General features: G+C 35.3%; 1 protein-coding gene across 8 annotated transcripts in view; it reads right to left on the reverse strand.

Moving 5' to 3' along the window:
- The window catches only part of BTRC (beta-transducin repeat containing E3 ubiquitin protein ligase), a 227,594-nt gene that overhangs the window by 124,572 nt on the left and 84,225 nt on the right, over positions 1 to 18,797 (reverse strand). For 5 of the 8 annotated variants that reach the window (XM_037804156.1, XM_037804153.1, XM_037804158.1 and 2 more), the window contains one exon: positions 12,229 to 12,336. The exons of the other annotated variants lie outside the window; for them this stretch is intronic. In XM_037804156.1, coding sequence (XP_037660084.1) covers positions 12,229 to 12,336 — 108 coding nt within the window. The remainder of the gene's footprint in view (positions 1 to 12,228; positions 12,337 to 18,797) is intronic. 8 annotated transcript variants of the gene reach the window in all.

Below are 18,797 nucleotides of genomic sequence, written 5' to 3' on the forward strand. Positions count from 1 at the left end.
AGCCTCCAAGAAAAAAGATTTGAGGGTGGGTGGGGGGTGGGGGTGGAAACTGCTGTTTGACAGGAGTTTCTCAAACTGAAAAGCATAATGTAAAGGGAGCACTGAGGGAGGGAGAGAATTTAAACAAATCATAGGAGCTGGGGAGAAAATTCTACACAAAAACAAACAGAACAGATCAAGATTCACAGGGAAAGAACAGAGGAAAGGAAGCTTTCTCCTGGAGATGAAACAACTGCACTCAAAAGGACAATCTTAAAAATTGTACTGCATATCCAGGGTAAGAATCAGGTACAGAAGAGCTGAGAAAATCTGGAGAGTTAAACAAGGGCTACTCTAAAGGTCCAGAATCAGTTGGGCCAAGTGTCAAAGAAGAGCCATAACACAAAGCCAATCAACAATGAAACCCTAGGCAAGGGGGAGAACTGACCTTCAGAGTTAACACATCAAAATAATCAGATGCCCAGACAACAGCAAAAAATTACAAGCCATACTAAGGAACAGGAATATATGGCTCAGTCAAGGGAACAAATTAAAACAACAGAGGAGGTCGGAAGATGGAAGCATAGAGAGGAGTGAAAGCTAGTTAGCCCCCTTGAAACAACTAATAAACAACCAGGAACAACTAGTAAATAATCTGGAATAACAGCGGGGGGACAAATGTGACTGCCCACTCATACACCAACTTCAGTTGAGAGGAATGCCCGAGATCACAGCATAAAATCTGTAAGTAAAAACTGCAGATACGAGAGGTGAGCCCCCTCCCCCCATGCCCGAACTGCAAAGCCTCATGGTGCTAGAGAGCAGCACTCTCCAAGCAAGCAAATACAGCTCAGCTGAGCTCCAACTGGGGTTTTAATTAACAAATGTGGACTGCTCAATACAAGCTATGAACCCCCAACCAACAGACAGAGGCTTTTGGTGATGACTGACCTTGGAGAGCCGGAGGACCTCTCTGGGAGGGAGGGGGAGCCCAGACAACTGGGTGTTATCTCTGGCCGACAGGTGAAACTGAGGGTGGCTGCAAACTGGCCCCGAAGGGCGGATTTCTGTCCCTTTTCCAGCTCAGTGGAGAAAGCCTCAGCCATTTTCAGTTCCCAGCGCTCTGACCCAGACAAGGGTGGAGATAGCACAGGCAGAGAGACTATTCAAAAGCTAATGACCTCTCCCTAGGGGGTGTATCTTCCCTAAGAGGAAAGAGGTGGGGCCCAGCTTTACTACCCACCTTCCATTCAGACAGACCCCAGAGCGTGGGGAAAACAGCCACAGACCACACCTCCTTACACCAGTCTGGAGCTACAGGCTAAGAGGCACAACCTGCTGGGCAGAAAAGCACAGTGACTCGAGGCCTCACAGGGTGCATCAATCTTCTAAGACACACCCTCAGGGACATGTGATACTATTGCCTCCTCCTGAGACCTGAGCCCGTTCTGGTCTGGGAAAACCTGATTGGGGTAACAAGATGCCTAGACAACAGAATACTACAATTCTACATTAAGAAAAACAAAGTTACGGCCCAGTCAAAGGAACAAACTTATACTTCAATTGAGATACAGGAATTTAAACAACTAATACTAAATCAGTTAAAAAAGTTTAGGGAAGATATGGCAAAAGAGATAAAGCATATAATGAAAACACTGGGCATACATAAGGTAGAAATTGAAAGTTCGAAAAAACAACTGGCAGAATCTATGGAAATGAAAGGCACAACACAAGAGATGAAAGACACAATGGAAACATACAACAGCAGATCTCAAGAGGCAGAAGAAAACACTCAGGAACTGGATAACAAGACACATGAAAGCCTACAGACAAAAGAAAAGATAGAGAAAAGAATGGGAAAATACGAGCAACGTCTCCGGGAATTAAATGACAATACAAAATTCAGAAATGTACATGTCATGGGTGTCCCAGAAGGAAAAGAGAAGGGAAAAGGGGCAGAAGCAATATTAAGAGGAAATAATCAATGAAAATTTCCCATCTCTTTACGAAAGACATAAAATTATGTACTCAAGAAGCGCAGCATACCCCAAACAGAATAGATCCAAATAGGCCTACGCCAAGACACTTAATAATCAGATTATCAAACTTCAAAGATAAAAAGAGAATCCTGAAAACAGCAAGAGAAAAGCGATCCATCACATACAAAGGAAGCTTAATAAGACTATATGCGGATTTCTCAATAGAAACTATGGAGGCAAAAAGGAAGTGGGGTGATATATTTAAGATACCGAAAGAGAAAAACCACCAACCAAGAATCTTATATCCAGCAAAACTGTCCTTCAAATATGAGGGAGAGCTTAAAATATTCTCTGACAAACAGACAATGACAGAGTTTGTGAACAAGATACCTGCTCTACAGGAAACACTAAAGGGAGCACAACAGACAGATAGGAAAAAACAGGAGTGAGAGGTCTGGAACACAATTTTGGGAGATAGTAGCACAGCGATGTAAGTACACTGAACAAAGATGACTGTGAGTATGGCTGAAAGAGGAAGGTTAGGAGCATGTGGGACACTAGAAAGGAAAGAGGAAAGATAAAGACTGGGACTGTATAACTCAGTGAAACCTAGGGTGTTCAACAACTATGATAAAAGGTACAAATATGTTTTTACATGAGGTAGAACAAATGAATGTCAACATTGCAAGGTATTAAAAATAGGGTGGGTTTGGGGGGAAAATACAATCAATGCAAATTACAGACTACAATTAACAGAAACATTATACTATGCTTCCTTTAATAAAACAAAGGCAATATACCAAAGCTAAATGCATGTGGCGGGAGGACACAGAGGAAGGGTATGGGACTCTTGGCATTGATGATGTTGTCTGACTCTTTATTCTACTTTAGTTTAATGCTGTCTTTCCTTCTGTTGCTTCTTAACTGTCATGTTCTGTTTTGTTTTTTTCTCTCTTTCTTTTTGCTTTTTCTTTTGTCTCTACTTTCTTTGACTATTCCTTCTTCTTCATGGAAGAAATGGAGATGCCCTTATATAGATAGTGGCAATGATGGTGAATACATAAATACGTTACTATACAAGGAACCATGGATTGTTTACTTAGGATGGAATGCACGTTGTGTGAACAAAACCATCTTTTAAAAAAAATGGGTTGATGAAGAAACCTTGAGGGCATTATATTGAGTGAAATAAGACAGACACATAAGGACACATATTTCAGGGCCTCACTGATATGAACTAATTATAATACATAAACTCATAGACACGAAATATAAGTTACCAGGATATAGAACGAGGCTAAAGAATGGTGAGCAATTGCTTATTATGAGCAGAATGTTCAACTAGGGTGAACTTAAATGTTTGGAAATGGACAGAGGTGATGGTCGCACATTGTGAGAATGACTAACAGTGCTGAATGGTCTGTGAATGTGGTGGAAAGGGTGGAAAGTGGAAGCTCAGAGTCACGTATGTCACTAGAAGGAAAGCTAGAGGTTAACAGATGGGAATGTATATCAGAGTGAATCTTGTGGTGGACAATGTCCATGATTAACTGTACAAATATTAGAAATCTCTCTCATGAACTAAAACAAATGTATGACACTATAACTAGAAGTTAACAATAGAGGGGTGTATAGGGAAAAAATATTTATCTATTGCAAACTATATACTACAGTTAGTAGTATTTTAACATTCTTTCATCAACAGTAACAAATGTACTATACCAAAACTATGAATCAATAATGGAAGGGTTGGTTAGGAGTATGGGAGGATTTGAGTTTCCTGTTTTTTGTCTTTATTTCTTTTCTGGAGTAATGAAAATGTTCTAAAAATTGAAAAAAAAATTGTGATGGATGCACAGCTGTATGATGGTACACTTTGGATAACTGTATGGTACGTGAACAATCTCAATAAAAAAAATCAAAAATTTAAAAAAAAATCAGAGGAGGTAAAGAATTTGGAACACCTAACAAAGAAGTACAAACAAATTTCCTAAATCAATTCAAGGAGATGAAGGAAAATATGGATAGAAATAAGCTAATGGTGGATATAGGGCTAAAGGATATTAGGACAGCAATGTGTGAGCATAAAGAAGAATTTGAAAGTTTAAAAAGAAACAACGGAAATTATGGAAATGAGAGGCAAAACAATGGAGATTAAAAAACACTAGATTTGAACAGGCAGAAGAATCAGCAAACTAGAAGACGAGACAATCTAAATCATACAGTCAGAAGAACAGATAAAGAACAGAAAAAATTAAGCAATGTCTCAGGGATATAAATGACAGCATGAAGCATACAAACATAAGCATCATGGGTGTCCCAGAAGGAAAACAGACAGGAAAAGGGGCAGAAAGAATATCTGCAGAAATAATGGCCAAAAATTCCCAAATCTTATGAGATACATAAATATACATGTCCAAGAAGTGCAACATACTCCAAACAGAATAAACCCTAATAGACTTACTCCAAGTCACATACTAATCAGAATGTCAAATGCCAAAGATAAAGAAAGAATTCTGAAAACAGCAAGAGAAAAGTGATTTGTCACACATAAGCAATCCTCAATAAGACTAAGTGCTGATTTCTCATCAGAATTCACAGAAGCAAGAAGGCAGTGGTATGATATATTTAAGGTATATAAAGAGAAAGAGAAAAACTACCAGCCAAAAATTCTTTATCCGCCAAAACCATTTTGAGAAAGAAGAACGCACATGGAGGTCTCACACTTCCTTACTTTAAACTTATTACAAGCTGATGCTTAATTTGTGCAGAATATGTAATAAGGTTGATTGTAAATGTCTGGAACTGGATGGAGGTGATCGGCGCACAATATGAGTGTAACTAACAGCGATGATATCTGGGTGCAATTCTGGTTAAAAGGGAAATTTTAGGGTCGTGTATGTCACTAGAAGGAAAGCCAGAGGATGAAACATGGAACTGTGTAACACAGTGAACCCTCTTCAAGGTTGAAATGTTCTAGAATTAATTGTGGTGATGTATGTGCAACTCTGTATATACCAGAAGACAGCGATTGTATACTTTAGATAGATTGTATGGTATGTTAATTTATCGTAATAAAACTGCTTTTAAAAAACACATAATACATAGCTACAGTGGTTAAAACAGCATTGTACTAGCACAGGAATAGACATATAGACCAATGGAATTTAATTGACAGTTCAGAAATAGACCCCCACACATCTCTGATCAATTAATTTTTGAGAAGGCTGCCAAGTCCACTCAATTGGGAAAGAATAATCTCTTCAATAAATGGTGCTGGGAGAACTGGTTATCCACATGCAAAAGAATGAAGGAGGACCCCTATCTCATACCATATACAAAAATTAATGGATCAAAGACCAAAATATAGGAACTAGGATTATAAAACTCCTAGAAGAAAATGCAAGGAATCATCTTCAATAACTTGTGCTAGGCAATATTTCTTATACTTCACATCTAAAGCATAAGCAACAAAAGAAAAAACAGATAAATGAGATCTCAACAAATTAAACACTTGTGCATCAAAGGACTTCATCATGAAAGTGAAAAGATAACCCATTTAATGGGAGAAAATATTTGGAAACCACATATCGAATAAGGGTTTACTATCCAGAATATATAAAGAAATCCTACAACTCAACAATTAAAAGACAGACAACACAATTCAAAATGGGCAAAAGATATAAATAGACAATTCTCCAAAGAGGATATACAAATGGCTAAAAAGCACATGAAAAGATGCCCATCATCACTAGTTATTAGGGAAATGCAAATCAAAAACCACAATAAGATACCATTTCACACCCACTAGAACAGCTACTATTAAAAAAAAAAGAAAATGACAAGTGTTGGAGAGGATATAGAGGAATAGGAACACTCATTCATTGTTGGTGGGAATGTAAAATGGTGCAGCTGCTGTGGAAGACACCTCAGATAGTTAAGTATAACATGAACTGGCAATCCCAACACTAGCTATATACCCAAAAGAATTGAAAACAGGAGTTCAGATATTTGCACACTGATGTTCACAGTGGTGTTATTTACAATTACCAAAGGACGGAAGCAACCCAAGTGTTCATCAACCAATGAATGGATAAACAAAATGCAGGATATATACACAATGGAATATTATTCAGCATTAAAAAGGAATGAAGTTCGGATTCATGCAACAACATGGATGAACCTTGAAGACATCATGTTGAGTGAACTAAGCCAGACACAAAAGTCAAATATTATATGATCTCACTGATAAGAGATAATTAGAAAAAGCAAACTCATATCAGAATCTAAAATATAGGTTACCAGGGTCTGGGCTGGTGATAGGGACTGGGGAGTTATTGCTTGAATTGTACAGAATTTCTATTTGGGTTGACTGTAAAGTTTTGGTAATGGATGGTAGAGATGGTAGCACAACATTGTGAGTGTAATTAGCAGCACTGAATTATAAACGTAAATGTGGTTAAAAGGGAAAATTTTAGGTTTTATATATGTTACTAGAATAAAAATTAAAAGAAAAAAATAATAATTAATTTTGTAAGCAGGAAATCTTTTTTCACAAAACAAACCAAAACGTTTTTGATTTGTCAGTATCTGTGAACCCCTAATCTAAGGGATACAGCTGAGGTAAATACAGATCAAATCTCAACATGTACCAAAAAAACCTGAATTCTTTATTATACAGCAATTCTTTATTATACTGAAATTATTCATGTATAATAGGGGACCATCAGTTACATCTTTTATGTCATAGGATAATTTTCCTTATGATATTGTTTTGCAATAGGATTTGAATGTTAATTTATATTCATTGTGATAATCCACATTCTCCTAAAACCTAAAATGTAAAACAAAGTTGCCCATTCCTATATATCAATATTCCTTTGTCTTGAATATTTCCTGAATAGTGCTTAATTTTCCTACTCTTGTTCCATTTTAACATTTCACACAGGAGGTAAAAAAAAGTTGGTAGACTTCTAAGCATTCTTAAAAAATACAATATGTTATCTCTCCTGATATCTCCTCAACAATTTCAACAATTTCACCTCTGCCAAAGGAACCTAGCTAATTTTAAATATCATATGGTTCACTTAGCTCGTTTTCCCCAAAATTCCTAGCTATTCTTGACACCCAGAATATTCTTGAGTCATATAAATCCACTTATATTCCTTATTGTCAGAATTTCATTTCTCTTCTCTTTCAATGTCTAAAGAAAATAAAGGATCTCAATTACTCAGCTGTTTTTAAGTACTTTCTCTCTACTGCTCATTCTCATTTAATACTGTAGATTATAAGACCACTATTTGCTGGGGATGAGCAAATGATTCACAAAATACATCCACTGTTAAGCAACAAAAAGCCTTTTAATCACCCATACACTTTCTAGGACAAACTAATAGAATGATGAAAATGAAAATACGCTCAAACTAAACATATAATTATAGAATCTATTTAAGCAATCTATTTTTTCATCTTCTCTATCACTAATTTGAAATGTTTTGTTTGAAATGCCAACAATCAAATCATCCCAATGTATGCCAATCTGAGTTAAGAAGGATAATTTCACAAATTCAGTGACTCCATGGTTCTTCCTTCTTTACTGGCATAAGAATTCTGACCTAAGATGCTTCACACTAACAAAAGAATGCAAAGATTTCAAGAAAAGAAAAGTCATGAAGCTATTCCTAAGACACCTGCCTTAAACATATTTAGCAATGTTTATAAAAGTGAATACTCCTACCGGGACAATCACTTTAAAGAATTATTTGACTGTTTCTTTTAAAGTTAAAAATATGCTTACTCTAAGACCCAACAATTTGACTCTTAGGTATTAACTCAAGAGAAACTCAAGAGAAAAATGTATGTCCACAAAAAAAGTTGTACAACACTGTATACAGTAGCTTTATTCATAATAGGCCCAAACTGGAAACAATCCAAATGTCCATCAACAGGCAAATGGATAAACAAAATGTGGTATATTAATACAATCGAATATATTCAGCAATTAAAAAGAATAAATTACTGATATACACAGCAACACGGATAAATCTCAAAAACATGCTGAACAAAAGAAAACAGACACAGAACAATGTATACTGTATCAATGCATTTATAGGAAGTTCAAGATAGACAAAACTAATCTTTGGTGACAGAAATCAGGAGAGTAATTGCATATGGAGAATGGGTACTGAGTTGAAGAGGCACACAGGAACTTTCTCAGATTATGGAAGATTTTGAGAGAACGGTTTTAGATACACAAAGGTGTCTAATACATGTCACTATATGTAAATTTTTACATAAACAAAGATTCAAATAAGTAAACAGAACACAAACCAGAAAGATATAAATGCACTAAGATTGATGTAATTCCAATAGTGGCAACAAGAAGGACTAGATTCAAATCCTGTTATCTGCAGTACTGAGCACCTGTGTGTACTTAACAGATCACATTACTGAATTAATAGGATAAAACCAGTAAATAAGCCCATTTCTTCCATTTTTGCTATATAAGATATAACGATCTCTCTAAGGAAAGAAAAATAGACATTCACATAACAATGTTGGGAAAGCAATTTCTCTCATCAATAACTGACCAAGAGTGGACTTCCCCATGATTTTTGCAGAATCATAGTGTACAGCATGAAAAAAACAAGATTTTATTTCATAGTACACTATTTTACACCAAGATGAAAAATATTTGCTGAAAGTCTCCAAATATAGTCCTCCACGCATTTTTTTAATAATGTAAAACCCACTAATCTGCCAGACATTGTTCATATAAATCAATGTTTAATCTTCAGATCATCCCCATTTTATTGATAAGGAAACTGAGGTACAGAGAGGTCACACCTAGAAAACAAAAGAGCCAAAACTCAAATCCCAGTCACTCAAGCACCTGGGCTCATACTCTTAACCACCATACCATATAGTAGCCTCTGCCTTTCTTTTCTAAGGAGTTTCTTAAGCATCTCCTTTCAGCCTGTGCCACATAATTTCACTCCTGCAATACACAGTAGTTCAGGGCACACACACTCAACTTATTCCTGGATAATTCTGTTATAAATATCTTCAAATTTTTTTTATTAAGACTAAAGAAAGATCCTGACAATGAAGGTAAATTATTTGAGCCCCGACAACTAAAAACACTCTACTGGGCACTGTGGGGATCAATGAGTAAGTGTAAGATATTGCTTCTGCTTTCAAAGAATTTTCTAACACAACACTTCTCAAATTAACTAGGATATATTACCGACCCAGTCTACTGAACTCCCAACCCACATCCCAAGACTGAGAAGAGGCATGTAGGTGGCAGTGCAGCAGTATCTCATTGTTGTTTTAATTTGCATTGCCCTGATACCTAAACATATTGACCATATTTTCAAGTGCTTATTCACTATTTGTATATATTATCTTAACTGTAACTTTAGAAAAACAGAACTTTTAAATTGTGATGAGGTCCAATTTATCAATTATTTCTTTTATGATTCATATTTTGTGTGTTTTATCTAAAAACTCTTTGCCTAACCCCAAGTCACAAAGATCTTTTTCTCCCACATTTTCTAACATTAGTTTTATAATTTTAGCTCTTCTGTTGAGGTCTATGACCCATTTCAAGTTGATTTTTGCATATGGTGCAATAAAAGGATGGAGGTTCGCTTTCATGCATATGGATGTCCAATTGTGCCAGCACCATTTGTTGAAAAGACTGAGACCAATGGAATTTAATATAACAAAGTACAAGAAGTTCATTGATATAGTTTCAGATTTTATACTGCAACTGACCTTTAATAAATCACAATTACCTGGAAAGGCTCTTAAAAGACTCCTCCCTTTTCAAATATATATCTGCATGAGGCTATACCACAGCAGACTGAATAAAGAAGCAGATGTGGGAATCCAGCTGTCTTTTATTAATCCAAACTTGAAAGAGATTTGCAAAAATAATATAATCCCAGTCTTCACTAAATGTTTTTCACTTTGAAAAATAGTTATTTTTCATAAAAATACATTATTTTTAAATGAATTAGTAAATTAATATTTAAATTTTTTCTCAGGTTTTAATTTTTAATACAGTTAATATCAATAGAAATAACTGATATAAACAAAAGTTCTTTGGGGCCCTCAGAAAATTTTAAAAGTGTAAAGGAGATCAGAGATCAGAACAATTGCTTGACACCAAACTACCATCATCTATACCTTCAATTACTGAAATTATCCTCTTTCTAGCCAGGCTAATGTATCTAAATGCAAATCTGATCAGGTCCAACTTGTGTTTAAATCCTTTCAATGGTTTACCACTCTTCTTAGCATAAAAACTAAACTCCTTTCAATGGTCCACATATCCTGAGTGATCAAGCCTCCCCAGTCTTCTCTTGCTCCATTCTCCCCTTCATACTCATTCTCAGTAATCTCACTACAATAGGCTTGCCACAAAAAGATCCTTAAATACACCAAGCCACCATCTGGCCTCAGGACCTTTGCTCTGGCTGTTTCTTAGGCCTGAAATATTCCCCCCTTCCTTCCTTTTTCCTACTTAATTCTACTCATCTTTCAGATCTTAACTCAAATATTGATTACCTGACTCTCCTTAACTCCACCCTCAGATGGGATCAGGTCCCTCTTTTATATGTTTTTATAGCTCCCTGCACATTTCTTTCATGGCATTTATCAGTTTAGAAGATTATTCTTTGGGTATTATGTGATTTACTACCTCTCCCATTTCAGAGTAAAGTATAACTATAATAATCCATATAATTACTATAAAATTTTGCCTACAAATGTGTATGTGCATTTTTCTAAGATTCACAGTTCTCATTAGATCCTCAAAAGGGTCCACGACTGCAAAATAGGTTAAAGACTACTAAGCTAGATTATGTGTTCCTCTAGGGCAGAAATCTTCTATCAGTATGATACATAGTACAAAATAAGCTATTTTGTTTTGAAATAAATTGACACTCTAGATATCAAAAATCTCTAACAGTAACAGCAATGATATCAATAATGACAATAATGACAATGACAAAAACAATGACCATTTACTGGATGTCCTTATTACAGCCTAAATTTACAAATGAGGAAAATGAGGATTAGAGAGGTGACAACTTGCTCAAGATCATACCACCAGAAGCAGAGCCAGTATGTAAGCTCCAATTTAATGACTCCAAAGCCTATATGGTTTACAATATTTATTGATTCTAATAGTGCAAGTAGTACAAGTCCAATTTTACATTTTGCAAAAGACAAATGGAAATCTCCAGCATTATCATCACTAAAACACTATCATTAAAGACTAGAAATTGTTAGCTAATTTCAGGAATATGAAATACTTATGTTCCCCTCTTTTAACTTAGACTTAGTCATAAGCATTCTGATGTTTGCTTACTGCTTGTGTTTAAAATTCTTCCAAATAGAATATGAACTACACAGCTTAAAGAAAAAAAAAAAAAAAACCCACAAAACTAATGTATTCTGTATTACCATCAAATGCTAACCACAAATCCCAAGTACTTGAGATGAACAGAAAACATGTCTACCAAGAATATCCTATACATATAACTAAGCCATAAGCAATGAGCACAAAGCTCTTTCTTACATTTTCTTCTACACATTTTTCATTCCTATTCCTCTAGTTTTCTCTCATATCCTGGTACTGACCTAATGGCCTCCAAGAAAAGCTAAAGAGAAATAGAATCCATCAATCCATGCAAGACTTGAAGTTGAATACTGTACTCAAAGGACTTAAAAGACCTTTCCACCTTAAAACTACCCATTAACCAAGATATAAATAAAGCACAGTTCTTATAAAACAATATATTGTGGGACAGTAACAAGGAGACACTCTGAAAAAAGAACTTTACATTTTTAGTAATCATAAGAAAAACATAAGATGTTCAAGCAACCTATTATAATTGATTGTGTAATTACATAAATTGGTTTTATGTAGGTCCAGAGCAAACATGACATATTGGATGCTACTTACTGAGATTTCTTTAAAATTCAGTTTTATTTCCATTAGATCTGAAAATCAACAGTCAGACTGGGCTATGTCAATTTTTGCACAAACCAATCATGATTTTTAAAATGTCTTATGAATGGATCAGTCTGGATCTACATTAGAAATTGTTCATTAAAGAAGTACTGAGTGGCGTGAACTAGAGAAATATGCAGGAGAAAAAGTGAACATAAGTAAAGCATGGGAAAGAAGGAGAGACACAGTAATGAATTAAGACACACACTAGTGCCCGCAAATAACCCACAGAGACAGAGAAAGTACCTGGAAAGCTGTAAGTGCGCCAGTCCCTGGGTTATACAGGCACCGCAGCGAAGGCATGCTGTCCGCCAGGCTGGAGCAGCCCAGCCACAGAGACCTGGGCATAGAGCACTGCAGAGAGAGGACAACTATGAGATGGAACAGTATGAGACAGGATGGCACAGATTACAGGAACTTTCAAGGCTTGGTTGAAACGCATTAGTCCAGTTGCAGCTGGCCTTCATGATAGAAACATCTTCAAGAAACATACCACCTTCTGGTTCTGACCCCAGAGAGAAACTCAAAAAGGGGACTAGTGGCCAAAAAGGAAAAACATTTAAGAGGTTATAGATTTTTAAAAACAAACATCCATTTACTAAAAATTCTTGTTCCTATTCTTCTGCATAGGCGTCTAAAGGAAATCGACTTCTTAACCCAATTAATTAATTATTTTCCTCTCTGTATCTCAACCTCTCTCTCATATATTCACCACAAGGTGAACCACTGTGTGAACAAAGCAGAAAGGGGAATAGTTCGTGGTAGCATTTCAATATTAGGAATGGTAACTTAAAAAATAAAATATCACAGGAAAGTTAGGTTATTTTAGAAGGTGAGGAGAAGGAAAAGAAAGTATTGTACCCCTATGGCTTTGACAACAACCACCTCTGCACAGTTTGCATGTTTTACGTATCTTGTCAGTCTGCTATTCATTAACCAAAATGCCTATTACCACAGCAGCTGCCTCTTCATCTTTCCAGATGGATTAAAAGGGAAGGGGGAGGGCAAGAAACAAACCAAATAGAAGGGCAAATAAAGGAGGGAGGAAGAAAGAGAGGGGGTAAGAGGAAAAAAAAACAAACAACAGACAGCTGCTCTTATTAAAACTTCCTAATCAAAAAAGTACGTGAGTATAAATATACAAATATTATAGTGTATTTGGTAGCCAAAAAGGTAGAAATTATGATTTCTAATAATACTAAGTAAACGAAAGCAGTGTTATTGCTCCTCCAGCTTTATAAAACACTATGCCTTTTAGAACATTTTTACTTCATGTTTTTCTAAAAGTTAAGTATAACAGACTGAAATTTTTTCCATCAACTTGAGTGGTATTACAGTTTAATAATAACTAAAAAACTGAAAACCTGATCGTAACACATATAAAAACAGGAAAACATTTAAAACATTTTAAAATACAGCAATCAATATGCATTATACTAAAATTTAAATTATAAGTTTTGAAATATTTAGTATCATCATTGGCTTTTTTTTCTTCTTAAAACACTCCAGCTGTAGGAATTACTGTTAGAAAGCAAAATGTTATTCAATGTTCACACTATATATATTTGATATCTATATCAAATATATATCAAATAATTCACTGCAAAGGACTCCAAAATATGACCTGATCTGGACTCCTGTTTTCAGATCATTATCTTCATTTTATAGTTAAGGCAACTGATACCCAGGAGAAATTAAGTATTTGGCCCATGATTGTGAATTTACAAAGTAGAGAAGTAGGGACTAGAATTCTGCCTATTGCTCTCTAGTGCAGAACTCTCCCCCTGCCTCCTTCCATCCCTAGGTCATAAAGACTTCAAAAAAGGGCATGGCTAAAGGCGTCATTGGATAACTTATCAAGCAAAACAGCTAAACCACTCTGACCTACTACTAAAATCTCCTAATTTTGTTCACTGGTTTCAGTGTTTCTTTACCTTGAGCTACAATCCATTGTCTTCACTTTCTGTTATCATGTCACTCTCTACTTTGTAATTCATAATCAACTCACATTCTCTCTCCTTCCAATTGGGCCTGGTACTCTAGCTGTAATGAACTATCTTGATATTTTGTGCAACTACCAGTTTTATCCCCACACCTTTGAACTTGTAATTCCCGTCCTCCTCTTACCCTGTCAATCCACATCTACCATTGACCGCACATCTCCTCAGAAATATTTAAAATAATTTCAGTCTCTTACAATGGTTCTCAGTGGCAAAGATTCTCATGTTGTGAGAAGCAGGCAGCAGAGAGAAGAAAATAGGGAAAAGCAGGATTAAAAAAAAAAAAAGCTTATTTCCCCTAAGGATCACTGTTCTACTCATATTACCACTCTGCACCGGAAGCATCAGGAATCTTTGCTAAAAAACTTTTGTAAGTGAATAATACTAAAATGTTTAAAGTCTTATGTTTTAGTCATTTATTCAACAACTATTTATTGAGCACCTTCCTTGTACTAGTAACTGTTCTAGGCACTAGGGAAACAACAATGAACAAAAGAGACAAAAACCCCTGTCTTCACAGAGCTTACATTCTAGTGACATTCTCTGAACCTTCAACTCTTCTATATTAAAAATCCTTCATTTAGAGGAAATACAAATGGCCAAGAAACACATGAAAAAATGTTCAGCTTCACTAGCTATTAGAGAGATGCAAATTAAGACCACAATGAGATACCATCTCACACCAATTAGAATGGCTGCCATTAAACAAACAGGAAACTACAAATGCTGGAGGGGATGTGGAGAAATTGGAACTCTTATTCATTGTTGGTGGAACTGTATAATGGTTCAGCCACTCTGGAAGTCAATCTGGCAGTTCCTTAGAAAACTAGATATAGAGTTACCCTTCCATCCAGAGATTGCACTTCTCGGTATATACCCGGAAGATCGGAAACCAGTGACACGAACAGGTATCTGCACGCCAATGTTCTTAGCAGCATTATTCACAATTGCCAAGAGATGGAAACAACCCAAATGTCCTTCAACAGATGAGTGGATAAATAAAATGTGGTATATACACACGATGCAATACTACACGGCAGTAAGAAGGAACGATGTCGTGAAACATATGACAACATGGATGAACCTTGAAGACATAATGCTAAGCGAAATAAGCCAGGCACAAAAAGAGAAATATTATATGCTACCACTAATGTGAACTTTGAAAAATGTAAAACAAATGGTTTATAATGTAGAATGTAGGGGAATTAGCGATAGAGAGCAATTAAGGAAGGGGGAATGATAATCCAATAAGAACAGATAAGCTATCATGGGTAAATTTAACGTTCTGGGAATGCCCAGGAATGACTATGGTCTGTTAATTTCTGATGGGTATAGTAGGAACAAGTTCACAGAAATGTTGCTATATTAGGTTACTTTCTTGGGGTAGAGTAGGAACATGTTGGAAGTAAAGCAGTTATCTTAGGTTAGTTGTCTTTTTCTTACTCCCTTGTTACAGTCTCTTTGAAATGTTATATTATTGTATGTTTTTTAAATTTTTATTTTTTTTATTTTTTATCCAGTTGATTAAAAAAACAAAACAAGGAAAAAAATCCTTCATTTAAAGAAATGCACTTAGTGAGTTTCTCTCATTGTTAGTGAGAGACTACATTATTAAGCAGTTGGTTAAAGTTCTATATACTAGGCAGAAGAAAGTCTCATACAGTCATTCTGAAGGAGGATTGGGTTTGAGAAAAACAGATGGTTAAAAAGATGAGAGTAAATAAAAAGGGAGCATGAAAATACAAAAGAGGCAGAAGGAAACAGGAATGAAAGTGTAGTAGGCACTGGAAGAGAGCTTGTTATTTCTCCCCCTTCCCTATGAAGAGATGGCTCTGACACTTTAAACTTAACTGAAGCCATTTGCATGATGGACAGAACATTTCGGTATAGAAGTCAACCAGGGGCCCTTCATCTATAGACTTGGGACTTCTCTATTAAATGTGTCATTAAAATTTACATATTTATTTATATTTGAGAACATGTTCCCTAGTAAAGTTTTAAGGCATTCCTATTTTAAACGTTTTGACTTCTCCATTGTATCTAAGAGTCTGTGTTACTTCTGCAGCATGTTCTTGAATCATTATCTGACTTCTCTTGTTACTCATTCTAAAGTTCTAATGCTCTTCCTTAGTAATCCATTGTTATCCACCATCAAAATGTCTACCTAAGAATTAACACTAAGAATTACCCTAACTACTTAAAGTAAAATTCTGAAGTAAAATTATAATCAATAATGAGCCACATATACCCAGGAAAGCCACTAGATACACCAGTGTGATTTCCAAAAGAGCAGTAACTTGCAAACACCACACAGAGGATGCATTCCTGATTATTACAAGACAATTGGTGTGGGTATGAAAATTGCACTTGGATATAGTCAGATCTGCACATAAACATAAGATTTTATATAGTATATAGCTCAATTTAAAAACTAATTTTCAATTTGGTTTGTAACAATTAATCTTACCCATACTGGTAAATACCACTTAAACATTGAGAAAAAATGTAATTACAAAATAAATGGACTAGGCTATAACTTTTACTCTACCTCTTTCCTTCTATCCTCACATTTGGGGCATTTTCTAAATGAAGGGGGAAACCAAGAAAAATTTGCACAATAAGTAACAAGAGTGGGAAGAACTACCATTCTGGTTACTATCCTTATGCATGCTTTATATTTCAGGGTCATCCTGATTGCTTAATTTCTTAACAGATATGTAAGACTTTTTGTGTCCTTCAACATTTAATAAATAATGCCCTTTAAAACTTACCTCTAAAATATCAGAAAAATACACATAGTTTTCTGCTTAAAGTTTAGGCTGCCCTTGTTATTTCTCCTTGCAAATTATATTATAACTTCTAAGATATTTTTTCTACACTTAAAATTTTTTTTTAATTAAAACAAAAGCAGGTTCTAAACTAAGCTGCAATCCAGCAACTACATTCTCACATTTAAATATTTAACTTCTATTAACCACTAAACAACTTGTGACTGATTTATTCCTTAAATGCTTTTCAGACACAATATCAAAAGTTACAACATTTTAGTTAATAGATGTGCCTCTATCCTACACAAATCCAACCCTGCACAGCATATACATAGGTTTCTTCAGATCTTCTCCCACCCCACAAAGACTTGATATTTTGCCGCCAATCTCACCCTAAACAACTCTCCTTTGCAAAATCAAAATAAGTGGGCTACTTATGAGGGGTGACAGTGGGATTGGGAATGCCATAAGGACCAAACTCCACTTTGTCTAGTTTATGGATGGATGTGTAGAAAAGTAGGGGAAGCAAACAAACAGACAAAGGTACCTAGTGTTCTTTTTTACTTCAATTGCTCTTTTTCACTCTAATTATTATTCTTGTTATTTTTGTGTGTGTGCTAATGAAGGTGTCAGGGATTGATTTAGGTGATGAATGTACAACTATGTAATGGTACTGTAAACAATCGAGAGTACAATTTGTTTTGTATGACAGCATGGTATGTGAATATATCTCAATAAAATGATGATTAAAAAAAAAAAAAAATAAGTGGGCTATAATAGTTTATCACAACTGAAGTTTTTTAACCGAGTTTACCAGCTTTTAAAAAGCATATAAACAGCATTTAAAAAAAATAATAAATAAAAAAAGCCTGAATATATTTTCTACTACCTGAAGGAATCAGAAAAAAAAGATTGAAATGTTGCAACAAAGGGCCTCCAGTGCTTCAAGGAGAATATATAGTATCTCGTACCCTTCAGGTTCAATAGCACAAATTCATTTACACAGAGAACACTGAAAACCTTGACTCCTCCCCACACTTGGCTGCCTGGAGTAATGTCACAGATCCTCTTCACTCTGATAGAGGGCCTGCAGGCAAAGGGCTGGCCTCAGCATTTACTATATGAAAGCTGAATGACAAAATCTCCTAAACTCAGGTCCCTGTTGGTCAACTTCTAGGAGTAATAGAAGCTATAATAATCAACTATAAAAAGATTGCTGCATTGAGAGTTTCTGTATCCTTAAGCCATAGAATAGAAGAATTTCCTTTTCACTACTGTATCAACTATACAATTCAGGCCAAGAGAAGTACAGTATTGCATAGGCCACGTAATACATTCAGACTCTACCTATACAAATTCAATGACTGCCTCTTAAGAAACCCCATTTAGTTCACTTACTTCAAAAATGAAACTCCCACTGGTGACTTAGGATAATCATATCTGCCTAGCATTACTGCACAAGGTGGTGGTAAAACTAAAATGAAATCTAAATTTGCTAAGCGCTCACTCTACCTCCACTCAAAAAAAAAGTAAAGTGGCTTTATTACCAAGAACAGGCTTCCAAGAATGACACTTGCATTTCAAAATGTTCTGGAAAGACATTATGAACTGCAGATCATGCAAACAATAAATTCACCCATCAATCAAATATTTATTGTTCATTTCCAGAGTGGACAACACAAGTGGAGTACAAAGAGAGAAATAAATTTCTTAGGCATAAATTGTTTAACAGACACCGTTCTAGATCCTTTAAATACATTATTTCATTTAAACATTACAACCCTGTAAAGGAGTTGTTTAGTATTTTCACTTTAACAGGAGAATAACCTCAAGTTTAGACAAGTTACTGTGACTAAATGGCAATGCCAGAAATTGGACACTAACATTTTTCATTTCAAAATCAACAGAGTCACCACTCACCACAGAGACCTATAGTTTATACTTTATTTTCAGAGATCAATTAACTAACACAAATGACAACAATAAGGAAAAATATAATAATATACTAAATTGTGTTAGACTATAGCTTCTATATAACTTTAGTTAA

This window comes from Choloepus didactylus, chromosome 15 (assembly GCF_015220235.1).
Source record: "Choloepus didactylus isolate mChoDid1 chromosome 15, mChoDid1.pri, whole genome shotgun sequence".
Classification (NCBI taxonomy): Eukaryota; Metazoa; Chordata; class Mammalia; order Pilosa; family Megalonychidae; genus Choloepus; species Choloepus didactylus.